The 26319-nt window shown below is 29.2% G+C and overlaps 7 protein-coding genes and 1 long non-coding RNA gene across 8 annotated transcripts; 4 read left to right on the top strand and 4 right to left on the bottom strand.

Annotated features, from left to right (window-relative positions):
- The first annotated feature begins 326 nt into the window (after window positions 1–326).
- Window positions 327–4173, top strand: LOC135145839 (dnaJ homolog subfamily C member 3-like). Its single transcript, XM_064077977.1, has 17 exons — window positions 327–335; window positions 435–530; window positions 590–649; window positions 702–766; window positions 824–937; window positions 1063–1155; window positions 1525–1625; window positions 2210–2244; window positions 2360–2478; window positions 2601–2672; window positions 2991–3083; window positions 3146–3265; window positions 3329–3454; window positions 3608–3700; window positions 3753–3813; window positions 3930–3998; window positions 4052–4173. Exons 5-17 carry the CDS (start codon window positions 935–937, stop codon window positions 4129–4131), a joined length of 1065 nt encoding a protein of 354 aa, XP_063934047.1. The 5' UTR covers window positions 327–335; window positions 435–530; window positions 590–649; window positions 702–766; window positions 824–934; the 3' UTR covers window positions 4132–4173.
- An 89-nt stretch (window positions 4174–4262) lies between these two features.
- Window positions 4263–5439, bottom strand: LOC135145840 (uncharacterized). Its single transcript, XM_064077978.1, has 4 exons — window positions 5121–5439; window positions 5004–5064; window positions 4760–4946; window positions 4263–4698 (listed from the first exon to the last, which is right to left on the bottom strand). Exons 1-4 carry the CDS (start codon window positions 5421–5423, stop codon window positions 4362–4364), a joined length of 888 nt encoding a protein of 295 aa, XP_063934048.1. The 5' UTR covers window positions 5424–5439; the 3' UTR covers window positions 4263–4361.
- Window positions 5440–5497: 58 nt separating this feature from the next.
- On the bottom strand, window positions 5498–7074 carry LOC135145838 (rho GTPase-activating protein gacZ-like). The gene is made up of 4 exons (XM_064077976.1): window positions 5973–7074; window positions 5758–5908; window positions 5582–5697; window positions 5498–5538 (listed from the first exon to the last, which is right to left on the bottom strand). The coding sequence occupies exons 1-4, from the start codon at window positions 7018–7020 to the stop codon at window positions 5498–5500; spliced, it is 1356 nt and encodes a 451-aa protein (XP_063934046.1). The 5' UTR covers window positions 7021–7074.
- Window positions 7075–8391: 1317 nt separating this feature from the next.
- LOC135145843 (tetratricopeptide repeat protein 1-like) lies at window positions 8392–10435 on the bottom strand. The gene is made up of 7 exons (XM_064077979.1): window positions 10247–10435; window positions 10112–10183; window positions 9923–10058; window positions 9318–9407; window positions 9148–9261; window positions 8538–8611; window positions 8392–8450 (listed from the first exon to the last, which is right to left on the bottom strand). The coding sequence occupies exons 1-7, from the start codon at window positions 10409–10411 to the stop codon at window positions 8409–8411; spliced, it is 693 nt and encodes a 230-aa protein (XP_063934049.1). The 5' UTR covers window positions 10412–10435; the 3' UTR covers window positions 8392–8408.
- A 2691-nt stretch (window positions 10436–13126) lies between these two features.
- On the top strand, window positions 13127–16490 carry LOC135145837 (probable serine/threonine-protein kinase clkA). The gene is made up of 9 exons (XM_064077975.1): window positions 13127–13204; window positions 13569–13659; window positions 13724–13832; window positions 14060–14163; window positions 14225–14326; window positions 14377–14490; window positions 14547–14611; window positions 14805–15036; window positions 15229–16490. Exons 1-9 carry the CDS (start codon window positions 13127–13129, stop codon window positions 16488–16490), a joined length of 2157 nt encoding a protein of 718 aa, XP_063934045.1.
- Window positions 16491–17031: 541 nt separating this feature from the next.
- On the bottom strand, window positions 17032–19211 carry LOC135145836 (small ribosomal subunit protein uS13-like). Its single transcript, XM_064077974.1, has 7 exons — window positions 19103–19211; window positions 18881–18964; window positions 18247–18337; window positions 17873–17977; window positions 17660–17737; window positions 17173–17246; window positions 17032–17108 (listed from the first exon to the last, which is right to left on the bottom strand). Exons 3-7 carry the CDS (start codon window positions 18282–18284, stop codon window positions 17032–17034), a joined length of 372 nt encoding a protein of 123 aa, XP_063934044.1. The 5' UTR covers window positions 18285–18337; window positions 18881–18964; window positions 19103–19211.
- Window positions 19212–21895: 2684 nt separating this feature from the next.
- LOC135145825 (uncharacterized) lies at window positions 21896–22371 on the top strand. Its single transcript, XR_010283575.1, has 3 exons — window positions 21896–21966; window positions 22160–22248; window positions 22305–22371. It is a non-coding gene; the product is annotated as an uncharacterized LOC135145825 (long non-coding RNA).
- Window positions 22372–22643: 272 nt separating this feature from the next.
- Window positions 22644–26274, top strand: LOC135145835 (uncharacterized). Its single transcript, XM_064077973.1, has 8 exons — window positions 22644–22699; window positions 22753–22853; window positions 22906–22957; window positions 24228–24473; window positions 24554–24643; window positions 24952–25049; window positions 25379–25464; window positions 26222–26274. Exons 1-8 carry the CDS (start codon window positions 22649–22651, stop codon window positions 26272–26274), a joined length of 777 nt encoding a protein of 258 aa, XP_063934043.1. The 5' UTR covers window positions 22644–22648.
- Window positions 26275–26319: the final 45 nt, after the last annotated feature.

Raw genomic sequence — 26319 nt, 5'->3', positions numbered from 1 at the left:
ATTGTGCCTTAAAAATATAAGTTCGTGAGTACATTATAATTTTAATTAATTTATATAACACAATGTAAATAAGTAAATTCCCCCAGTCCTATTTAATTACCAACGTGGCGAGGCCATAAGTCCTAAGGTTATTGGTGGAATAAACGCATATAACTTTGCCAATCAGAACGACAATAATACTTTTTGATTTTTATTTTATTTTTCTTATTAGCTGTTGTTATAGTAAATACCATTTACAAATAAATAAATATTTGAAGTAGCAGTTTACCTTATTTTACTAAATAAAATGCTAATTCGTGTTTTCGTTTTTTGGACTTTTCTTTTTGCTTTCGCAAGTATAATCACTAACTTTTTTAATTTTAAAAAGTTTTTTTTGTGTTTTGTTAACGTGATTGACTTTATATTTAATCTGATTTTTTTTTCTTTATTGTTAGCTAGCAAGAGTTTTGATAGCGAACTAAATAAAGCTTTATCTTTTGTTGCAAGAGGAAAACTTGATGAAGCTATTGCTATATATTCTTCTGTGTTAAGTAATTATTTTTACCTTCATAATTCGTGCATCTAGATTATAGTACTGTTTTTATATAAGGAAGTGATCCTTTTAACAATGTTGCATATTATCAGAGAGCTACTGCATTGCTCATACAAGGTACTTCAATTACCATTGAAAGCATTGTTACGTTTTTAGAATTTTAATTTAGGAAAATTTTATGCCGCCATAACTGATTTAAATAAAGCGCTATCGATTGCTCCTAACTTTCACGAAGTTTTTTCTGATAAAAATTATATATATATGTTTGTATTTTTTAATTTTTTTTTTTAGGCAAGGATTAAGCGCGATGAACTTTATATAAAAGTTGGTTATTACAAGGAAGCACTTGAGGACGCTGAAAAACTTTTAAAAGAAAATCCTTCCGATTTGCATGCTAAAAAAATGGTTTATTAAATTTAAAATTTTCTTCAAGTTATTACCTTCTTTCTTATTATAATAGTCTTTTTTGTGTTCTTTTATAGTAAACTGTGGGTATTTTAAAGCAAGTTTTTTGAATAATTTCTTCTTAGGCAAAGAAAAATCGTGAGTTACTAGATATTTATAAGGAAGTAGAAAACTTAATTAAACGAAGACGTTTTGAAGAAGCTGTTAGCCGCCTTGATGTAATCACTTAGTTTTATACTTTTATATAATTTATTAAAATATTCTTTTTTGCTTGGTAGATTTTATTTTTTATCTTATTTTTTTCTACTATTTTCAGACTGATCTAAACTTAATAATAGCGAAATTATTGGTTTTATTAATAAAAAATCATAAAATATACAATATTTACATACTTTTTTTTGACAACTCGAAAAGATGGAATTCTTGTAATTTTTAAAATCTTTGGTTGGTTGAAGACATTTATATCTGAATGTAAAGTTTTTTATTTTGAAGTGTTTTAATATTTAATATTTAAAACCAATTATATATGATTTATAATTACCTTTTTAAGAAAACTTTGCTTTTTAGTCATATTTGTTATGAGATAGGTGATTATTGAAAATTCTATTGCCCATTACGAGGCGCGGGTCCTTCGAGCTGAGTGTTATGTAAAGTTGAACAGGCGAGCCGATGCCATCGCCGATTATTTGTGCGTTATTTGTGCATTATCAATATTTTTTAAATAATTTAACTTTAATCTCGTTTTTATTTTTTTTAAACCTTTTTTTGTTTGTTGATTTTATTATACAAACATTTTCATATTTGTAATTTTAAATTATTTTACATTTGTTGTTTTATTGGTTAAATTATTTTTATTTATTTATTATACTTATAAAACAATTTAATTTATGATCACTTTTGTAAATTGTAGATGATGGATGTTAATATAGAACGTTTTATATACCTTTATTTTGCCATGCAATCGAATTTCTTGTTAATAACAAATTATTTTTTTTCTATTGTGTTAATTTTTTTAAGTTTTAAGTCATAATTATTTAAAAAATATTATGAAGTATGCAAACATTTTTATTTTATCATTATGCTTATCCTTAAAATTTTTATAATAAAAAAATAATACTTCGCGATTCTTAATTTCTATGTTTTATAATTTTAGTTATAATACTTTTTTAAACTTCAGTTATATATAAATTTTTGTTGCTAGTTTTTATAGATTGTTAATTAACTTTTTAATTTTTTAATTTTATAACTTGCGATTTCTTGATGTGATTGTAGACGCTCTGTTCATTTAAAAACTGACAACACTGAAGGTTGTTTAATATTACTTTTATATATCTATTTGTTTCTAAGATGTAGCAAACGTTTTATGAAATTGATATTAAAAGTTTTTTACTAAACAGAAGTTTTTTTTGCAAAACTTTTCAGGGCATTTCATTTTGTCCCAACTTTACTTTGAAGATGGTCAACTGGACTCCTCGTTAAACCACGTGCGCCAGTGCTTGCAATTGGACCAAGATCATTCTAAATGCAAAACTTTTTATAGAGTTACTATAATAATAATTATTATTAGTATTACTATTATTATAATATTTTTTTATTTTTGTTTATGAGTTTCGTTTATATAGTATTATTTATTATTTATTATTTATTATTGGATTTTATGTAGGAAATAAAAAACTTGCGCCAAGTAATGCAAGCCGCCGATGATGCCGTTAATAAAAAAGATTGGAAAACGGGGGTACTTCTTTTTTTATGGAGAAATCAGTACCTTTGAGACTTTAGCTTACATTCTGTTATTTTTCTAGGAAAATATTTTACTTTTTAAAAAGGAAAAAACTTTATTTTGTTTTAATAACCGTGTAACTGTAAAAGTATTTGAAAGTTTTTTATAGCAATTATGGTACTATAAAATATAATAACTTAGCGGTATTTTCTTAGTTACTTTAAAAGTTTTTTTAAGGCAGAGATTGTAGTTACTTAATCTTTTTTAACTTTAAAATCTTAAAAAATTAACTTGGTGATTAAAAAGAATAATAACCTTTTAATTTATAAAAAGATCAACAAGTACAAACAAGCACAAAACTTTCCGAATATTCCGCTGGAATTTCAAAAGCTTGTGGCTAAGCAGTTGTGCAACGCTCATCTCAAAGTCCTTTTAAATAATTCAATTTTTCTTTACTTATTTTTTAGTTTTTTTTGCTTTATTTTAAGGATTCTGGTGAGCAAGTGGCTTACGACGCGTGCAGTAAAGCCATCAAGTTAAGCCCACGTGATCCAGAACTTTACTGTAAACGGGCAGAGGCCTCCATCTCTCTTTCGAACTATGAAGAGGCGCTTTATTATTATTATTATTGTTATTATTATTGTTATTATTATTATTATTATTATTTTCAGGCCAAAGAAGATTATCGGAAAGCTTTAAATATTGATGAGAACTATTCTGCTGCAAAAGACGGCCTCCATCAGGCCGAAAAATTAGCCAAGCAATCAAAAAAGAAGGACTATTATAAAATATTGGGGGTTTTCATAATGAAATTTTTTAAATTTAGTGTGTTGTCGATAACAAATGAATTTGAATATAACAGCCAATAGCTATAGGCTATAATAAGTATACATAAACAAATATTCTTTTTTAAAAACTTTATGATTATATAATACTAATCTACTTTTAAGGTTAAGCGCACTGCTACTAAAGAAGAGATATCGAGAGCTTTTCGTGAGCTCGCTAAAAAGTATCATCCCGATAGAAATAAAGATAAAAACTCTGTAATATTACGAAAAGCTCAACAATTATTATTAATAATATTTATAATAATAGAAGGAGGTTGAGCGAAAGTTTATAGAGATCACACAAGCAAAGGAAATTTTAACTGACGATGGTTTTATAAAATTTCTTTTATTTCTATTAGTCACTTTTTTAGTGTTATAAAAGAACTTCTAATAATTCATTTATAATTTTACTTTTTTAAAAAAAAACTTTTAAATTTTAAAAAAGAAAAGCGAAGACAATACGACTCAGGAGTCGACCCGCTAAATCCTGAACCGTTTCAACATGATTCTTGGGGTGATAATAATAATAATAGTAAGTAAATTAATATATATATTTATTTTCAATAGAAAACGTGTTTCAGTTTCCTAGCGGCTTTAACTTTCATTTTCAGCAAGGAGGGCAGCAGTTTTTTTTTAGAAGGGGCTAAAGAATAGTTGTTGGTGCATGAATATGATTGTTGCAACAACTACTGGCCTTTTTTATTAAATTATATTGATATAATAAAAAAACTTTTTACTTTTTATTGTTACTATGATACTTATACTTCTCGAGTGAAATGTTATTTATGTAAGTCGTGCATAAGCCGCGCTTCCCCTTGATCACGTTTTAGAACGGTGTGTTCGTCAGATGCATTGCAAAAAGTAGGATGAGGGATTTTCATTTGACGAAGCTACGTATTGGAGGGGTGCGCGCACCCTGCCTCATAGGCCGGTAGCGTATGGGGGTCGCTTTAAAAATCATGGAATCGTCATCGTCGTCGTTCAATACCCGTCTCTTTGACGTAACACGTGTACCAAGTACTCTTTTTTTGGAATTATCATCCTTAGCTTTGCTGTGGGACGCCGGCTGCCGAGATGCCTGCGCCTCGCACTCCAGAGCTGTGCGTGTACCCACGTGTTGTGCCACATTGGTCCAATAGTTAGGGCCCAGAGGCTGCTTTTTAAGAATTTCCTCGAGTCTTTTATTTTCAAATTGAGTCCAGGAATCGCAAGCTCTTTATAATCGTTACCGGTTTAGTAAGGCCCAAAGATTCACTAAAAAAAAAGCGTTTTCACCTGTTTTCCTTGTCTCTTCTTTTTTTTGCAGGAATTTGATGAGCGCTACGAGTTTTCTCAGCTTTAGTTTTGTCTTCGAGCTTTCGAAGCCTTTCTTTTACGGATAGTTCGATCTTTGCACGACTTACAGCAGTACATTTTCTAACAGTACTATTACTGCAAAGATTCATTCTTCTTCTGACAGCAGCTAAAGTTTAAGAAGTTGAGCTTCTGGTTTTAAAATTAGTGCAAGCTAGTGGGGCACCTTCTGACTCAAAGGAGCCCACCCACGAGAAGTCCTGAACACATTCATAACTGCCGTCCTCCTGAAACGAGCGGTTTAAAATAAAGCACAGCATCTGTTTCTCAACATGATAACAACCTTTTTAATAAAACGGGGGCACGCCCAAAACTCGCTTACTGGCCGAGGAACGCGTGCACTCCTACGAAGCGGCGTCGGAGCTTGTTTAACTGCTCCATCGGGTGTTGCAGGGTTTGCATGCTTCTCTGACCCACGCGGAGCCGCGATTTCCTCCTTGCGGACGCCAGTAGAACTTTTAATGACTTCCTTATCTTTTAGGCTTTGAATGCTCTGTAAATTAGAAGGCGGCGTTTGCAAAGAACTTTTTGGCCTTCGACGTAAACGAGGAAGGCGAACTTCGGGTGAAGAGTTAGTATTCTTCATTTTAAAAATCAGCTCATCATCAGAATAAACATTCTGGGATTTGTTTATAGGCGAAAAAAGAGTTTGTTCAACGTTTACTTGACTCGCATTATTATAATTATTATCATTATAATCGCTATTATTAGCGTGATTATTATAATTATTATTATTGTTTATACTGTCACTATTGCTGTTATTACTATTATTATTATCCTCATTGTTGTCAGCGTAGTCGGTAATAATTTTATCGTCGTTAATATTAATACTTTCATCCTCCTTATAGAGCTCCTCTGAACTATTAAATAGTTGTGTTAGAGAACAAGAATGTTTATCATTCGGGTTACTATCAAGGAACCAAGTTAATTTTAAAGGACTTTCCGAAAATCCTTTACTTTCGTGATCCCTGAGAATTTTCAATAACTTTCCGCCTGGTGATGGTGAAGATCTGAAGTCTGTTTGGCCTTGCTTCTTCGGAGTTTTTAATAATTCGGAGGGCCCAACTTCCTCTGTAAATTCAATAATGAAAGATGTTGTATACATAATAAGTTAAAAATTTTAAAATACCTATACCTTCTTTGTTAGCAAACGTTGCAAAATTTGATGATGACAATACGGATTTGGGTGAATTTAAAGTTTCGTGCGTAGTGCTTTTTTCCTTACTAGATTCAAAATTAATAGGGCTACTTGATATATTATCTGGTACACTTCTGAGCAACATGCTGTTCAACTCAAAATTAAAAATATTGCTATCTCCAGCAGAAGTATCTCCAAATAAACTGTGAAAATCACGTACATCTTCCTTTTTATTACGAACACCTTCAGGGTCGATGCTTCTAAAGTTGTTAACTTCATTGAAAATAAATTTAGAAAAACCAGTCCTTTTTTTATCCATGGGCTGTTCCTTTTCTTTATTACACACAAGGCCACTATTACTATTACGTGGACTACTGCTACCAATACAATCCATTTCACTGTTTGCCGTTAAAATACTTGTACTCTCATTGATAGAAACATGAAAGTTGTTATCTCTACAAGCAATGTCAGTGCTCTTCTCGGTCTGTTCACAATTGGGAAGTTCAATAAATTTGTCTCGGGTAAGATTAGAATCAGCTTTTTCCAGAGATAAAGACGCTCCAGAAGAGTTTTCACAAAAGTTCTGAAATATTGACTGCTGGATTACCGAACTTTGGTCTTTTAAAGGAGTTGGAACGCCTGCAGTAGACTCTAGCAACTGACTAACCGAACGTGGAAGAGGGAGATTTTGAAGTAAAGAGGTAAAAGATCTTAAAGGTGTTGGTTTACGTAAAGGTGGGGAAGATTCTACAAAGGCTGATGAAAAAGAGATATTGGGGGAGTGAGTAGAGGAAAAGGGTGCTTTAAATTTAGGAGAATCCGGAAACGACAATTGTCCATTCTGTAAATTACAATTTCGTGCTTCTGTGTTAACTACTGGAATTGCTTTAATTTTAAATTTATTTATACTTTCATCCTCTGTATATTTCGCTCTAGCTTGTATTGACGTCATATAAGAGGGGGTTACCACAATGGGCTTTTTTCTATTTATATAAGTTGGAAGGGGAGACTTGTAACGTTCCGGATCACAAGAAAATAGATTCATTACCCTTGAAATAGATAAATATGTACTAATAAAAATAACATTACAAAAACCTTTTGCTGTTTAATTTAAACCAGGCTTAAAAGTAATTTCGTTGACATGAGTTGTTACCAAAGGAAACAGAAACTTGGCCTTAGCATTAACGTGGTGCTAGTACCCACTATAAGGAAGCGCCTTTGGCGTAAACCAGCTAAGATCTTCAAAGGATTAATTTTTTTTTATCAGCAGATATCTAATAAATAGGGGTCTGCGCCTCCAAACATTAAGTATTGTGATATTTCGTTAGATATAACAGGCCGTGTAGAGTATGGAATAGTCTGTTTTTCATTTTCTGTAGTATTATAAGGTGATAATGTATTGTGTCGTTACAAAGTTTAGGAACAGGATCTAGTTATTAAAGAACTGGCCTAAATATGACCAAACTTCTCTTTTTTCTGTCTTTTTGTTTTTAATATTGTATGTGGTCACTCACTATTTATGATAAACCATCTTCTTGCCAATTTTTTACACTAAGTGTTTATAATTAACCCTGTACTAGCAACTTAAAATAATTATTGATCTTGGCTGCTTATTTTTGTTTACGCATTTACGAGACCAAGATAGTATTGGAGTATTCAATATTATTTGTTTCCTTCTACCTTTAAGTTTCTATATTTAAATGATATGTATTCATACCCATGTTTATGACGCTTAACAGGGTTTCCCCTCTCAACTAAAGGTAAAAGTAACTCTTTAAATTTTTTTAATTTTTGACCGGAGTAAAAAAACAAGGATCTCTTATAAATAGCAATATACGCGGGATAGAGTGCAGCTCAAGTTTTAAAATTGCTATAAGTAGTTTTGCAGGCAAGCTAAATTTAAGTACACACGGGAAAAAGTGCACAAATCTTAGAAGGCGCTCCCCAACTAGGCAACCGAATACACAACACTTTTAATAAAATTTTCGTAAACAGACTTCTAATAACAAAGTTTTTCTTAAAGTAATGAACTTCACACTTTGCTGCCTTCATATCAGTTTCATATGAATTACGTTTTTCTTCTCTTCATAAACTACCTGAATCTACGATAAGGTAATACTCATGTATTAGGTCAATTTTCTAATACCGTATAGCAAAAAAATATGACTTATGTACATTTTTAACTTTGCAGCTATAAAAAAATTGTTTTTATTAAAACTTTAGGGATTTTAAAAAGAGTACTCAAAAATGATATGACTAAAACTTATACTCTCCTCGGTGGACTGAAAAATCTAACGATATTTTCAATGAAGCCACATAGGAGGCAAATTTATTACTTAATAGTAACAATAACTGACTGAACTGTTCTTGTTAAAAATAGTAAATTGATATATAAAAGGGGCATTTTATTGAATATAGTTGCTATAAAAAAAATCAAGACTGCTGAAATTTTATATTATAACTCCCATCAGATCTCTGCAATTTGTTCATTCAAATTAACAAAAGAAAATTAGTATAAGAATAAAGACTAATAAATTTTAAAATAAAATTTGTAACAAGAACCTTTTCAGTCTTGAAGTTATCGAGGGACAATCCAAAGTTGCTGAGAAAGTGATTGCCCAAATCTTTTAATTTATCTATTTTAAATTAAAGTCAAACACGTTTTTAAAACAATTTTTTTAATTTTTATGAGAATTTAAGTATATATAAGCAATTCTAACTATTTATTTTAGCAGATAAAAATATAAATCTACTGTATAAAGTAGTAAAGTCAAATAAGAAACTTTAAATTACATATTCTTTAAATTACATATTAACTTTACTAAAGCGTGAATTAAAGTAAATTTAATAAAATGTATAAAGAAATGAAAATATAAGATTTTCTACCTACTAAATTTGACCGTCCGTATAAAGTAAATAAAGCTTCAGTAATTTTAATAAAATTAAAATTTCAAAATAAATAATTAAGATAGTTAAATATAATAAAATTATAACTTAAATTATAAAAAATTAAAATTTCTTTTTAGTAAAACTGATATAAGCTTAATACAAAAATAAAAATAAAAAAAGGTTTTCCAGTTTTAAATTTTTTTAAAAGTACTGAAGGTGATTGCGCCAATATATTTTTTTTAACTAAAAAAACCTAAAAAAAAAAGTGTTAAAGAAAAGCTACCGATCATCTCTCCTTTCATTTTTTCTTCTTGCTCTTTAATTTTTGCTTCAAGTTTTCCTTTTTCAATAAGCGCCGTTATATTAGTAGGAAAACTTTCAAGAACTTTTTCATAATCTATTTAAAATGCTCATAAATTATAATTTAAAGAAAATAACGATATAATGGGAAACCTGCAAGTGCATCTTTAAATTTTTCCATCCTTTCATACGAACTTGCTCTTCTCAATAAAGCTTTTTCGTAGTTAGGATTAATTTCTAAAGCTGTTTAATACAAATATATATAATAAATTAAAACTCGGGCAAAAGTTCAAGTTAATAACTCAAATGCTTATATAACCATAATTAAAACATAAAATCATGTAAGAATAACTTTAAAATTATTAAAATTATAAATAAAAGTTCACTAACTTACTATATTTTATATAGAAATTAAGATTATTAAAACAATATGTTGAGCAGTCGTGTATAAAGTACTTGTATATGTATAAAACCAAACTTTATTTTAAAAAAAAGAAACCATTATATTTATAAATTTGAATGCAAATAACATAAGAATTTTATAGTAAATAATAATTATTAGAAATTTTAAGGTAAACTGTTAAATAACTACAACTACTTATACCCAAAATTATTTTTTATTATACAATAACATAAAATACTATATAAAATATAATATAATTACTAGATTTATAAAAAACATAAAGTTAAGCAAAAGATACTACAAATTATATAGTTCAAGGAGAGAATTTACTGCAGTAAAATTGGTTTGTATAAACCTCTTGTGCAATCTTCAACGACGCTATCAAGCTCATTCAATTTTAGACAACAAGCAGCTCGATTACAATAAAAAACTGCAACGTTGTCGCAGGAAACTGGGGAAGCTTCTATAGCTTTAGTGTACCACTCTTTGGCCTTTATTATTTATATAAATTATCAGGTTATGATAAAGCTTTTATGTTTATAACCTCCTGAAATAAACACAGTCGATAATACTCATTTCCTTTTTCCTTTAGTAAGTTAGCTTCAATTATTTTAGACTAGACAAAATATACTTAATATAAGTAAATATGAGTAATAATTAGTTAAATATAACTTGAAACCTCGCAGTTAATGTCAGTATAATTTAAGTTTTCCTCTTTCTTTCTATGCGAATCCTCACTTAACCTCTGTACAATTTCGCTCTTGATAGAAGACTCATCACTTTTATCGTCTGTCTTATTTGAAGTTAAAGAAAGCGAGTTAAATGGCTCAGGTGGCGCAACCATCTAGTAGATCAATATAGTTTAAGCAGAAGTAAATGTTAAGACTTATGAGGGAACTACAAGGCATGACAATCAGTATTGCCAATGATTATGGCTTTAGTAATTCCTGTTAGCATCTTTACGAGAATGGGGGTATATAACCTTGAGTGTTCTTGGAGGCTCACTCCGGCTGTAAATAAATAAATAATATTGACTCATTTACAGAGGCATGCTCATTTTGTTTTTTGTTAATTCACAGTATTGCTGCCGTTTTAATTCACCGATGTTATCAAGTAAAGAAGTAATTAAAAAAGGTGTAATTCCTATCTATAGTTATTAACTATTAATTTGTTATATGAACTATGAATCTTTATATAAATATATTAAAATCTAATAAACCGACTAAAATATTATTTGATATTGATACGTTTTTATTAAATAGGAAGTTAAGGTTAGTAGCAAAATTTCATAAAATTTCACAAGTAATATAAAAATTTTCTTTGCCGTGTGCATCTGTTATAATAATCAACTGGATTGAGAGTGTGCTGCTATTAGTAAGTCTACGCAACTTAATATTGGATGAATATAACCAATTAATCGGAAATAAAAAGAAATAGACTCCAGCAATATGCAACAATCTTTGCAACTTATTTTATCAAGCACAAGGAGTTATCAAGAGCAGAAGTGTTACTTAGATGCCTCACGTTATTTACCCAAAAGATGCGGTGGTAGACACAAACAGGAAAAGTGTAAAACTATTGAGTTATTCAAAGTAACAAAAAATGTAGGACTGAAGTTAATCTTTTTTTTTTGTGGTCATAAGTGTATCGCAACCGAATTGCAACCAAAGCAAGAAGATACATCAGAAAGACAAGGGGCTCATATCGAGGACACCATCTTAGACTTAAAAGACAGTCTTTCTAAGAAATTGTTATATTTGATATTAATAAAATGTAGCATTTTGAATAATTATCGTGGTATATTAAAAATTAGTTATTAGCTTTAGTTTATGTAGAATTTTGATTGCGTTATCGTGCTAATAGCTTTGAGTAAGACTCGTGGTTTATTACTTTATACCTTCTTTTTAGCTTGTAATATAAAAATTTATAAACCATTATTTTTTATATTGTATACATTGTTTATTTTTATTATAATTTTTTATGGGCTTTATGTAAGGGGGTATGTGATTGATTATCGAGACCACTTCCGAACTATGCACTTACGGATTAAAATTTGCGTTCGAATCACCACCACCCGTGCTTTAAGGCCTGATTATTATAAGGCGACAGGCCTTTGCGCGTAGAAGTGGGTCAAGTGACTACTATTTTTAGAAGCAGTATCATGAAATGTGTGTATCGAAATAATATTATTTTCGAAGAAAAAAAGCTACTACATAGTTATTGTATTGATAATTTATGTTATTAAATAATTTTTTCTACTTTAAAAAACCCCCGACAATTCCTGTGCTCACCAGAGAATTGATATCGTGCTTTTCTTCAGCCTTATAAACCACATGCAATAGCAATCCGTTTATTTTTTTGTTAATGTTGTTTTTTTATCGTTGCCAAGATTTACGTGAATCCTTTTTCTTTCCCATCCCTTCTTTTTTTTTTTAGGTTATTCACCAGTTCCTTTTTTTATTTACGCCTTAATTTATGGTTATGTATACTGATGTTTACATTCTCTTAAAAGTATTTACATACATTATATTTTTTTAGGGTTCCCCGTTTTACTCACTAAATTTTAGGAAGATACGTTTAGACGATAATCTAAGTCATGCATATATTTTTTTTAAAATAAATATAGGTAAAAAAAATTTTAAGTTATTTAAAAGTTTTCGCTTCTACATAATTGTAAAAAATGCTTTTAGCCATCATTTAATTAAAGCAGCTTAAGATTTGTATATGTGAATATTATCAGTAGAACTGGTCTTACACCTTGCCTAAAATGGATTTTCGTCTTAAAAAGTGATGTACGAAAAATTAACCAATCGAACTTTTTATATAATTTTTTTAACAGCAGAACTCCAAATTTAGCCTAACATATCCATCTTATAGATATATAGGTAACTAGAGTGCCTTAATCTATGTGTTCTTCACTGTTTCTAGGAGAAAACTTTAAGTTATACTAATGAACGTGTGCAACCAAACTTTCATTATGCTGCAACCACATTGTATAATATTTCTGTTGTAATACAACGCTTACAAAGCTCTTATATCTTTACTTGTACAAAATAGTCATCAACAATAATCTTGTTTCCTGCACAAAACTTAGTCGCTTAATAGACAATCCAATCACTAGAAGGTAAGTTTTTTTCGTGTAATTGATCAGGTGTGACGGAATTCATTTTTTTTTCTTTACATTTAAAGAAATAGTTAATTGGAACTTAAAGTTTAAAATTATTAGCACTTTTTGTGGAGTACATTAGTTACAAATTAATTACTACTTGGTAAACATTTGATCTAACAACCTTTAGACAGCCGAGTTTCTTAGAAGAATATAAACATTACTAAACAAATAATCCATAAATTCAGTTCAAATTTGAATTAAATATATATTTATATTGTTTCATTAATTTTTATATAGGAGTCAAAAGTGTAGATAACGAATCGTCAAACTTTAGTTATATTGTAGTAAAGCCAACTATTTGCAATAAACTTATTTTTTTTTAATACATAATTTTGTTATCCATTAACTGTTTACGTTGAGAAAAGGTGCTCTGGTATACTAAAAGGTAGTATGGAAGCCTTTAAATTTTTGAAAGATTCAAGAGATTATGTGCGTCAGAAAATTGACTTCTGCTTTTGCGAGCTGGAGGTAATGTTCTGTTTTCTATTTTCTCAGAGTTTAAAACTTTTTTTTATAATAATTAATATTATTAAGAAACATATAAGCATGAAAGATCTTAAGATTGAAGATGTTTTAAAAGGACACGAAAATTTTACTGGGAAGAAAAACTTACTTTCAGAATTATTTAATTTAAATATTTTTAATAGGATAACGAAGGTGTTAAAAAGGTGTGCTAAACTTTTATACACTAACACAATTTTTAAAAATATATTTTATTAAAAAAAAAGTAAATCGACAGTAACAGGATCTTGTAAGCAAAAGAAAAAAAATAAGGTTAGTAAGCACTCAAAATTTTGTATGACTTAGTTAAAAAAAGAATTTGTCTTTGTAGTTTATTGGTGTTCCACTCGAGTCGTTGGCAGCCAATAAGTACCTACCAGAAATATTTAAAATCATGTGCGCATTGTTACTCTACGACGGACGTATATTTTGCTAAAAAAAAAGTGTTAAAGCTGAAACTTATATAAACTATAACTTTTTTTTAAGGCTTTAAAACTAAAGGAATATTTCGCGTAACTGGTTCTTTTCAGAGACTACAAAACTTGGAAGAGGAGTTATGCAAATTTCCTATAAGTGATGAAGACGAACTGCTGCGGTTTTAAATTTATTGTTTTTATTTTAAATAGCGCAAGCGTGCATTATATATAATTTACCTCGAAACAATAAATAATTATACTGAAACTAAAAGTCGTCAAAGAAAACAATTTATTAATAAAAAAGTAAAAACTTTTCAAATAAATGATATTTTATAAAAAAAAAAACCAAAATATATTTAATTATTTAACTAAATTGTTAATAACATTTACTTTCTGTTCCTTAAAGGTACACAGTTCACGACGTCAGTAGTGTCATGAAAAACTTTGTCAGGTCCCTTCCTGGAGGTTTAATTCCCAGCAACTTAATCGATAAATACATCGCTGCATGGGGTACGCCCGTTTTATGAGCGCCCTTTTATGGAAAATTCTCCGTAACAATTTGTTCAACCAGAAATTAATGAGACCAAGAACAATATTTCTACCATTTTACAGAACCTCAACATGCTATTACCGCCCAGCAATTTAAACCTGCTGAGGGCCGTTTTAAATTTATGTAGATAGCTTGGTTGTTATGCAAATCAGTATTTAATATTCTATTTAAAGGCCACTTCGTCGCCCAACATCAACTCGAGAACCGCATGTCTACGTTGAATTTAGCAAAGGTATGGGCCCCGAACATTTTCGTAGTGAAAACCACCGATCCAAAGAAATTGTTAGGTGCGCTCATATTATATATCTGCACACCTGCTTACACTTAAATATAACGTTATTAGCGAGTAACCTGGAATGCGTGAAAGTTTTGGAATACATGATTGATAATTATGAAGAAGTTTGCAAGGTAAAGATTTTTATAATGTTGGAGAGTTACCGACTTAAAGATACTTATAATAGCCCCCTGAAAAACTTATAAAACATCTGGAAAATAACCAAAATCAGGTCCGCATCCATAAAACCGGAAATTTCAAAAAACAGGAAAAATACAGTAAAACAGTTTATAAGCGCCTTTTTACTTGGCTTTTGCTTATTGACAGCTCATAGGCCCTTTCGAAAAATTAAAATTTCGACGTGTGCGCAGCAACAACGAGAAACTAACAGTTAGTGGTTCCTACCGTCAAGATAATAGTAAGAATATTACTGAAAACAGTAATAATAACGAAGAGGAGTGTAATAACATGAACTATTACCAGCAAAATAATATTTTTCGGAGAAATGAAGAGTTACGAAACGATATAAATAACGCCAATACTTGTAATTCTGACCAAAGTAATGAAGACCACTTAGATAATAATATATATAACTTTATATGTTCTAATGATAAAAATCATATTAACAATGTAAATGTGAAAATTTTTAGTAAACATAACATAAAAAATAATGATAAAACTGATTTATATAATAAGTCTTTAAACAAAAATAGCATTGGTGACTGCAGTGTTGGTGCTGACGGTTTTAAAGATAATAAATACACTATAAATATCAAAAATAATAGCGAGGACGAGATTCTTATTTTTAATAACCAATACAATTATATTGATGGAAATGAAAATGAAAGTAATAAAAGATATATCTCTATTACTGGCATTTATACCAATGACTCTAATGTTAGCAACGGTAGTTTTAAAAGTGGATATAATATTCTTAACGACCCTAGGAATAGCGAGAATGGTTTAAGCATCCCGCCCATTAACAATAGTTACGGTAGTTATGAATGTGAATACAATATTATTAACGACACGAAGAATTATAAAAATGATAATATTGGGATTTTATTTATTAACAATGAGAACAACCGCTGCATTGTCGATGACGGTATTGTAAAGGACACGAAGAATTTTAAAGATTACATTGGTGACTCCTCCATTAAAAATAAAAACAACGATTACAATACTAATGACAGTAGTTATAAAAGTGAATATTGTATTACAAGCAACTTGAAGAATAGCGAAAATGAGTTTAATTTTCTTTATAATAATAATTTTAAAGATGGTCATATTACTACCCCTTTCAATAACAATGAGTACGACGACTGCATTTTTAGAAACAATAGTCAAAAATTTGAACACCGTATTACAAACAACTTGAAGTTTACTGGGAATGATACAAATGTTATTCAAACCGATGATTATAGAAATGAATATATTAGCATCTCCTCTACTAACAGTGGTGAAAACGAAAAAGACATTTCTGTCGTAGAGAGTTATAATAGTACCCATGAAGGCGTGGATATTGCTATAAACAGTAAATGTAGTTATAATTATATAAATAACTCCAGTAATGAAGTTATTAACAGCCACTACAATACTGATAACCGAAGTTATCCATCTATAGATAACAGCTTAATGTACACAAGTGGCCCCAATCACAACTACGAGAACTATAATGATATTGATGTACATAAAACCCAAAGCAAAACTCCAAGGATAAGTGAGAACTATAATAAAGAATATATAAATAACAATGAGAATAATAACTCAGGCAGTAAAGACAATAAACACAGTTATAAAGCCAACTTTGAAAATGGTAATCGTAACAGCAGTTGGGAAGAAGATTTTGGGAATATCAAGCTATTTTATATACGAAGCCGCGCTTATTTTTTATCGGGGAACGTCAAGTCTAAACGACACTTCTTTGAAAATTTACTTGATAAGAAGGACCCCTCCGTGAGACCTTTAAAGAGGTACAAATGTTGCCCTCTGATAAAAATGTTCTCAGCCTAAATTCAAAGTTTACGCTTATAATAAAAAACTTGATAGCAGCTATCTTCTTTCTTTATGTTTAAATACAAAGGTGAAAAAAAATTTGTGTTTTAAAGTAGGCCAGGAGGGCAAAATGAGAGGGAGAAATTAGAAAGAAGGGGAGTTGGTCTCTTAGGCTAAGCTTTGTGTGAATTTATAGTACTTCTTTACAAGTACTGCTCATCAGGTGGTTCGAAGCGTGAAAAGAGCAAGTTGACCGAATTTACTAGCAGGAGATTGTGTAATTTTACACTTTTCCAGAGGTTGGCTTGATGGTTTTTCTATGTCAGCACCAAAAATTAGCGAGTTGAAAACTTTAAAAATTAATCTAGTCGCTGTATCCAATAAGTTAGTTAACAAAAAAGTAATATCCAATAGTGCAAGTCCTTTCTCGGCGACGTTTATTTGGCTATACCGGCTGAACGTACCACAAGAAAATGATTCAAAATTGAAAATGGCACCATAAATAAAGGGAATAAATAAGTTTTATTAATATAAAAATTCATGAACACATAAAGAAGATTCACTTTGGAACATATTTATTATATAAACTCTTATTTATTCTTTTAGCAGTACGTGCATTACTTCTAGTTCTTTGGCCTATTTGTATTAAAAATAAATGACATATAAAATATAAACAAAGTAATTGATACTAGAAGAGAACCTTTCGTAGGGAGCCCGAGTTGAAACCTCTTCAGTTTAACAGTATCCTTCATTTTAGCAAATGCGTTCGTCATTCTTAATATGAAAAAATTGAATTATAAGTACTTGATTCGCTACACACATACAGTGGTATGTATCTACCAATCATTTATTATGAACAGTCTTTTTCTATAAACCTTTTTTTAACCCGGTTTTAAATTTTAGTTATATTTATTAATAAAAAAAGATATAAAAATTTATAATATATATAAAAATTAAATATATATATAGAAATTGCTGTTTTTAAAACATTAATAATACTTCCCAATACCAAAAAAAAATAATATAATTAATGTCTTTATAAACATAAAAGAAAAAACTCGTGTATAAATTTGTTCTATAGTTTTTTATAGGCATTAACATTTTATTATGGAAATATTGTATCTCTATTATTGATTATTATCAACTATAATTTATATATTAACTTTATTAATATAAATATAAGATACTTGTAGTCATATTCGTGCATAGTTTCTTGCAATTGTATACGTTTAAGTTCATCATATAGAAGTTGTCCTCTTTCAGCACTTATGGAAAAAAGGTATTAGAAAAAAAATATAGTAGATAATATAAAATTTAATATTTTATAATAAATTCAGTTTTTAATTATTCCTATGAAAAGTTTTCAACAAAAAAAGAAATAAATCTTTATAACTCCAAACCCGCTAAAGCCCATGGAATTAGAGTAGCGGATCAAAGAGGGATTCACGACAGAATGTTTATAACTATTGAGCCCCCATTTGCTATTAATAGCGCTAAGCAAAAGTCTGTGTAGTTGATAAAAAAAAAAAGTTAAAGTTATTATCTTATTTTCAAATTTTAAAAAAACTTCCATTTTAAAATTTATTGTATTATTTCTATTAATTAAAATTAAAAAAGGGAACAAAAATGATATATACACTGAAATCTTACTAAAACCATATTACAGAATTTCAGAGAGTATAAAAAACAATTTTTAACCAATAATTATATCTTTAAATAAAATTTAGAGAACTCAATAAATTATTTTCTTAACTTTACTACTATAACAATTTACTTTCTTTTTTCTTTAGTTAACATATTCAAAGGAGCCATAGGATTTATGCCAACCGACAAAAGTAAATCTTTTGAAGTAGAGTCGCCAAGCCCTATGAAAAAATATTTTATTCAAATATTATAAAGTTAGTTACATTAATTATCACTTAAATTAACTTCAAGCCAATTTTTAATAAAATCTTCTTTTCTTTGAAAAAAGTAGAAATTTGAAACTTTTTTTAAACTTATATTAAGAAAAAATTATAAAAAGTTTAATAAAAAAAAAATTAAATAGTCCTCTGCAGCCACACTATTCTCAAAAGTAAATAGCTATTACATTTAGTCATAAAAAACCTTCTTACGTTAAGGAGAAATAAACCAAAGTAAGGAGTAAAAGTAGTATACACATTTTCGAAATCTTAAATTTATAACTACAAATATTAATATTCTGTAATAGTATTAAAGTTTGCAATAGGTCTAAAAAAAAGGCTATATATACTAGATTTGTGTAGTCCAATTAAAAACAGTAATTAAAAAACATTATTGATAAAAGTACAAAGCTAGTAACTTGCTAACGAGTATATAATTTAAAATAAAATTTCTCTAAGAAAAAGAAAATAAAAAAGATTCGGAAAAAAACAAAATATATATGTAACCTTTTAAAGGTTTTAGAAAATTAAGGGCAGTGGTAGTCTCAGTCTCATCTTTTTTGTTTGACCCAGTGGCTTCAACTCTTTTCACTTAAAAAAAAGGGTAAAAAGAGATAAAATTTTTATACAACACTCTAATATAAAAGAAATTTATTGTATACGTGAAAATAAGAATGTCTAAACAAAGGAAACTTATAAGAGAAACAGGACTAAAGAAATGGCCAGTACCCTGAAGGTCTTTCTTTAATTTCTTAACTACAAATTTTCCTCTTTTAGAAAAATGTAAAAGGGGTAAACACTTTTCATAAAAATATCTTTGTGTTTGGAAGAAAGTTAAAGAGTGGCCTGATGTGGCAAACATAACCTTTGAAGCTTTTTCTCATTTACTATATTAAGCTTTTCTACTGCTGAATTTAACCTCACCTTAACCCCTTTTGAAAATGCTGTACATTTTTACTAATATTTTCGAATGTCACAGTTTTATAATTTTACGTAAATACAACATTTGTTTATTAAGTTTTTTAAAATCCAACCACCTTCCGATACATACTAGTTGACATTATTTTGGGACTGAGTAATATCTATTGTATGGCTACATTAACACATTATTTAACGTTCACAAGTATGATCGTAGTTATTTTATTATAAGAACACTAATAAATGTAACATATTACTACTTCCTTCTATTAAAAGGATAAAAAATAGATATTCTACAACAACTTCTCTCGGTTTTAAGCTATTAAAAAATTTTTACAGGTAAAAGACAAATGCCTATGTGTGATTTTATAAATTAGAATATTACAAGCTTTTTATAATTAAAATTAATGGAGACAATTTTTCAAAATACTCGAATATTCAAAATTTTTTTACTTCTTTTATTCTCATATCTAAAGAACTGTTAAGAGGAGACAATAAAAGAACAGTATAAATGGAGAACAGAAGGCTTACCACAATTCTGCGATTTGCAAGGTATTTAGATTCTTATATACCTAAACTGGACAAATTTTAAAAACTTTTTAGTTCGCATAAGAAAAAACATTCATTTATGCCTTAATTATATTTTGACCCGGTAAGTTTAAAGTAATCGGTGTGACTAATTAACTTAAATAAACTAAAAGTCTTAAAAAAGTGATTTTTCAAATTAAAGTTAAATCTCCAAAACAATTTATTCCTAAAGGCCTCTTTATAAGTTTATTTCCAAGGTGTTACTAAGCTCCTTGCAAGGTTAAAGTAATAATTAAAGAATTTTCATTAGAAAAAATAGAAAAGACCGGGATAGATTACTGTAGGGAGTATTAAGACTAAAAAAGGTAACTTTTAAACAGAAGGTGATATTGAGTGCACTGGGTATTAGGCAATAATCTATTAGAAAAATTGCTACTTATAAAGAGAACGGTGTGCTGCGACTGGAACAGACTATCATAGAGAATATAAAAATTATAAAAAAAAATTAATTTTAAGCAGAGGCCAGTCATGAACCTTTAAGTAGTTGTGGCAAAAGAAGAAGATAAAATCTAGAAAGAGTGCTGTTAAAATTTATTTAGACTACTGAGGATAAGTTCGTAAAAATGAAAGATTAAAAAAATCTAGATTTACTATGAAGTGTAGTAACCAATTAGCTTCACCCTTGGCAATAGCACTACTTTTCTTGACCACTGGCGTTCACTTTAATTAAATTTACAATGAAAAAGGTTGGCTCGTATGTTCTTAATTTGCTAGCAAAACTCAAAGGGCGACTGAGCGAAAACTTATATAAAAATCTTTTATGGCTTCCGAAATTACGCTATTGTGCGAGTCACTTAAAGACCCTCGCAGTAGTGAACGATTTAGAGCTTTAAATAAGCTTAAAAACAACTGGCTTGAAGTGCCAGAAAACTTCAATTTATTGCATTGTAATTAACGACTTAACTTCACATTTATTCTCTCTATATAGTCTTTTTAAATATTAGATTATGATAAGGACACCTTATTAATATCTTCCGATAGCGAAGAATTGCAGGGTGTGAGAATTTGCTGGAAAGTAAGATAACTTTTATAATTTAACCGATTTTTTCATCTTACCCGCACATCAGTACATCATTAGCTGTATAGTTTCGGCCGTTGAAGCTGAAGTTCAGCTTTATAAAGAGTCGACGAGTGAATCTAAGTCGACAAGCACCATCTCTAAGAGAAAAATAAAAGTCAGTTATATTTTTTTTACTTGAGATAAATTACTCTAAACATTCCTTAAGTGTAACCTTATTAACTTAACAAACTTACTATATACTCTTATTTCCAAATTGTGTTTTAAATAGAAATGACTGGTCTTTAATAAATAATTGATAATTTTTATACCTATTTTCAAGTAGAAAGTACAATTTGACGGTTTATAAACTTGTTACTTTTCATTATTTCATATTATTTTTAATTTTCTCTTGTCAGTCATAAAACTGAAATTTTGTTAAAAAGTTTTTGTTACTTATTTTTTGCTCCAATTTTTTATAGGGAGCTGTAATGAAGTAAAAATTTTGAAGTTTTTCTTAAGCATTTATAGATTTATATGATATTTAATCATAAATTTTTATTTGAAATCGTTTCATCATTGCCTAATGATAAAAAAATTTTTTAGGTTTAAAAATCTAATTATACACGTTCGTGATAGTAGTGAAGATTGTTTAACTTTTTAAAATAATTTTATAAGAATCTTTTGGTTCTCCATCTTTGTTTTCCCCGCAAACTACATTTTATTTTTAACATCTAATTAGTTCTATAGATGAACGCTTTTCCATTAATATCGTAGACTTTCTTTCTCTCGTGTTTATCATAATTCAGTAATCTATGAATGCTTTTTATATTAAAAAAACAATAGATGTGTCATATATTAGTAATTCTTTTTCGAAATTATTTGAGTTTTACAATTAGTTTGAAGAAAATAACGACTGCTTATGACTGTCGTATGCAGGTCATTGAAATTTGTTCGTTTTTAAGACATTTTTGCTTCAAAGTGGACAGAACGGCAGTTATAGGCTTTTATAATACTGAAGGAGAAAGATTACTTTCTTGTGTTAAAATACTGTTCACGCACACCGTCAATATGCTTAAAATTTTTAAAGGTTTTTCAATCCAACTTTAAATTTTCTAGTTACGAAATTTTTTTTTATTCACTGAAAATTATTTCTTTTTTCTGTTTCAGAATCATTTTATAAAATTCTTATACGCGTTAGTGTTCTTCTGTTATAAAGCTGTTTAAGTTCAAATTTTTATAGAATTTAGACGTAGAATTATGAATCTAACTTTTTAATTAAGCGCTTTCGTTAATGGAAGTAATTCTCGATTATAGCAACTTTCTTTCGGGTATTCTTCTAAGTCAAGCTAACTATGCCCATGAACTCCCAGTTATATTAAATGATAATTATAATAATAACAATAATAATAATAATTGTTTACAAAGATGGAGAAATGGGAATTCCTGTTGCAATTCTATACTTCCTGTATTCTGGATTTTCGCTCTTTCATTGGTCTCATTTATTTACAATAAAAATAACGAATCTGAAAAATATTTATTAGTAACGTTTTGCATTACTATTAATAGATTCTTCTGTTTCTTCAGAGGTTCTTTATAAACTTATTATTTTCTGTTCTCAGGATTTACTACTATACACTGTATTCCTTATTATTATTTTTATTATTAGTAGTATTATTGGATACTTATTATGTATATAGAAAAGTTTTACCGCATTTTTTGTTAAATATTTTTCCACGGAACTGTTGGTTTCGGGAAAACACGTTTATTTTATGCTGAAGTCTCTATTGGAGTATGTAAGTGCCTTGTCCGTTGACACGAAGGTGCCTGTCATTAGTATTTTGGGTTTTTTTTACTACTTTGCGCGTAAGTTTAGTCTGAACTCATTAATCTGCATAACAAAATTAACTTAACTATGTGCAAACTTTATCACACTCGAAAAAAAGAAGTGCGGGTTCTTATTATCCGTTACATGAGGTTTTACATAGTATTTTGTACTATACTTTATATCTTTACATTTTTTATATAGAATTCTTCTGCTAACCGGGAAAATATCTTATGTGGAGCATAACAACATAAACGTATCACTTTATTTTCCTTATAATTTGTTTCTCTTCACATTTTTATTAATGCCGAAAGACGTACATACAAATATTTATGTTATTATAATAAAGCTTGAAAAGTATATAATGAGCTTTTGAAATTTACACGTTGGCTTAACGCAGCACACTTTCTCCTTGCCTTTCAGCCACTGTCCAGCCGAACCTGTAATATAGAAAAGTGGCCTGGGGAACTCGGTCACCTAAGGACGGGGCTGTGGCTATAAACATTAGAGAGCATGCCAAACGTCGTCGAGATGGCGATTCCACGTGTCCCTACTTTCGAATCAATGCTTGGTCCGATGTAAAAACTTTATTAAACAACCATGTGGTGGCCCTAGAGGGTTCGTGGCGATCTTTTTCCAGAGGGTTTGCAATATTCACATTCACTCTTTGCCTTGATGAGAGGCTCACGGCTCTCCTCATGGGCAGCACGACCTTCGAAACTTTCTTCACTTTTGACACTTTCATAATGCCTTAAGAATTCAACTTTTAAGGGCACGTGATGAAACGAATGCGGTGATATTTTTGAATTTTGTTTTACTAGCCGACCGGTTAATAAAGCCAAGAAGTAGCAATTTATAGTTTAAAAGTTGGAAGTTATACAATACAAGTTGTATTATTTACTTGCAATACCTAAAATATAGATCATAGTTTTGATTCTTTTTGTATTATTATCTATCACATGTGACAACAACCTTCAGCTTTGCGGTTATTGTTATTGCGCTATTTACCGTCATGTTAAGAAAAATGTTAAGAAAGTATAAAGGGGACTACAAACTTTTATATAATAAGAAAGTTGTTTGTCGCACAGTTTTTCTGCAGCAACGGAGTTAATCAACAATATTTTTAATAAGGGAAAAGAGCAGAAAAACCGCGTAATATATAAATAATGATTATAATATAATAAGCGCAATTTTAACAAGTTGCATCTGTACCATTTTGACAAGCTACAGTGATTAGCTTCCTTATTATCATACTTTAAACACCGCAAAGTTTGACTAAACTGCCTGCTTTGTTCCCTTTAAAGCTTCAATTATTTTAAACTAAAACTATTCATATATTGTTATGAAATTTTATATATATTTTTATTCTAAATTTACTGCACGTTATAAGTTGTACTTCAAGTTGTCGTTTGTATAATTTTAGACTGCCTATCAACTCATCTGAATCATAACATTTCTTTGAACAATTACCCATTGAAAATGATTTATGTTAATAAGCTTTATGTTATATATATAATCTTCTTCAGGGGATTAACTCGCTGCTCAAGTCTGTTTATAAGGAACTTACTACGACGCCTCTTCCCCTTATTGGACCCAAATTTCAGCACATGACTTTTCAAGATATTTCCGTCATCCAATTAGCTGCGGATGCTTGCATTATACTTTCGTTGGACAGCTTGCATGGGCCTTCTCAAAAGCGCAAGTACGAAGACGATGGAAATCCTTTTCCGATGACAAATTCTTTTAGCAATCTTCTTCGCACAATTTCAAAAGTAAATGAAATATTTTCTTTTTTTTTGGATGTATTTAATAAAAATAAAGAGCTTTTAAAAAAAACCTTATTTGCCAATAGGATTGTGATTCACCAGTCTTTTTTGCTCTCCTTTGGATGCTATTGGTCAAGCATGCACAGAAGATTTCCAATGAAGACATGGCCTTCTTAGTGCTTTCTTTTTTACTTTTAATTTATTTATATTTTTCGCCATTATTTTTTACAATTTTTCTTATTCTTCACTTCTTCTCTATCATACTATCCCTCCGCTGATTACTACAATTGTCTTTTTCTGTAGTACCGCGTTTAGTTAACTTTTGGTATAATATATAAAATACTTTGTTAGTCTCTAGTAAAGTTTTTTTTATGTAGATTGATATGTAAACTCGATAAGAGTTATTATATTATTATTGCTAATATAAATTTTTTGTTATGATGGTTTATTTATTGGGGTGATGTTTTCTAAACTTTTATTGCAGTGTCGTTCGCTTTTTCATCAACTTACAAGACTTCATGACAACTTTCTTCAACTCCAATGGGTTACACGTTGCTTGATTGCAGTGATAAAGTCCGGCAGGTGCCTGCAAACTTAATTAATAAACTTTTTAAATAAATTAATATTAATTAAAATAATGAATTTTTGGGCGTATAACAATAGAAGAGTGTAGTGCTAGGAAAGTACACCTTGCACATTAACTTTAACTCATGTGTCGAGGCCAATACTCTCTTTAATTATTAAGAAATGTAGTATAAAAGTTTGTGAAGCTTATAAAATAATTATTTTTTATATATATGAGGCTGCTTATCATTTTTTTACATTTTCAGCTATATTATGTTTTTCTTTTTTTTGGTTAGTTCATAACAAGTTCACAAAAAGTAATCCTCTTATTATATGAATAATAAAAGATTTCTAACTCCGGATTGTTGGGAGTCTATTTATTCTTTTTTACTTGAAAAGAAATTTGTTGAATTTTCTCGAACATTCACGTCAAGTACTTTTAATAATTCCTTTGTGGTGGTGCTCTTTATATTTTCATGTTATATTATATACTTTTTAATAAAAAAAAAATTTGTTTCACTATTTCTTATTACAAAAAGTTTATATATCTTTCATATATTTTTTACTACTTTTTATTATTTAAAGGCTGTGGAACTTTGCCTCTACTTAGTGACATTAATAATTAAAAAAAGTTTGGTGTCTCTTTTTCATATAAAAAGTTTGAAGGGGCCGCTAGACACCATACTAGCCTCAACGCATCCCGTTTCTTTACTCTCTCCTCTTGTGAAGTTTATTATGGTGTATATTCAGAAGTAAGCAGCATTTTTTATTATATTTTAAAAGAATGTTTTAAATTTAGTTATTTTGCATATCGCTTCTTTAACTTTTTTTTACTTTCTATTAAGTTTTGCGTTTTGCGCATATTTTTACTTCTCCTTGTCTGCTATACTAAAAATCAATGCTACTATTATATTAAATAATAGAGCAGAAGTTGAGGAAACTTACGACTATTACAACAACACGTCTTTTTCTAAAGAAAATAGTCCGGTGAATATGAAGAAGATCCAAGTTTTATTTCCTTATAGAAAGCATATAATTGATTATCTTTTTTCTGCTTTAAGTAATAAAAATAATACTAATGAACAAAATTGTAAAGCGGGAAGCATCATCAAGAATCAAACACTCTCATTAAAAGTAAAATATTTATTTACTTTGTATTCAGTTTTACTGCTACTTTTGTTTTTATTCAGGAAGTGTTCGCTATTTGCTGCGGTTTGAGTGGTGCGGCGTTAGCGTTTCATAATATAAACATTCAGGCCGTCGGAGCCAATAAAAAAACAAGGACTTT

The sequence above is a fragment of the Zophobas morio genome, unplaced genomic scaffold (assembly GCF_036711695.1).
Source record: "Zophobas morio isolate AGI-343-1 ecotype UQ-CSIRO unplaced genomic scaffold, CSIRO_AGI_Zmor_V1 ptg000191l, whole genome shotgun sequence".
Classification (NCBI taxonomy): domain Eukaryota; kingdom Metazoa; phylum Arthropoda; class Insecta; order Coleoptera; family Tenebrionidae; genus Zophobas; species Zophobas morio.
The sequence above is the reverse complement of the archived record's forward strand: the minus strand, read 5'-3'. Positions and strand labels throughout refer to the sequence as shown.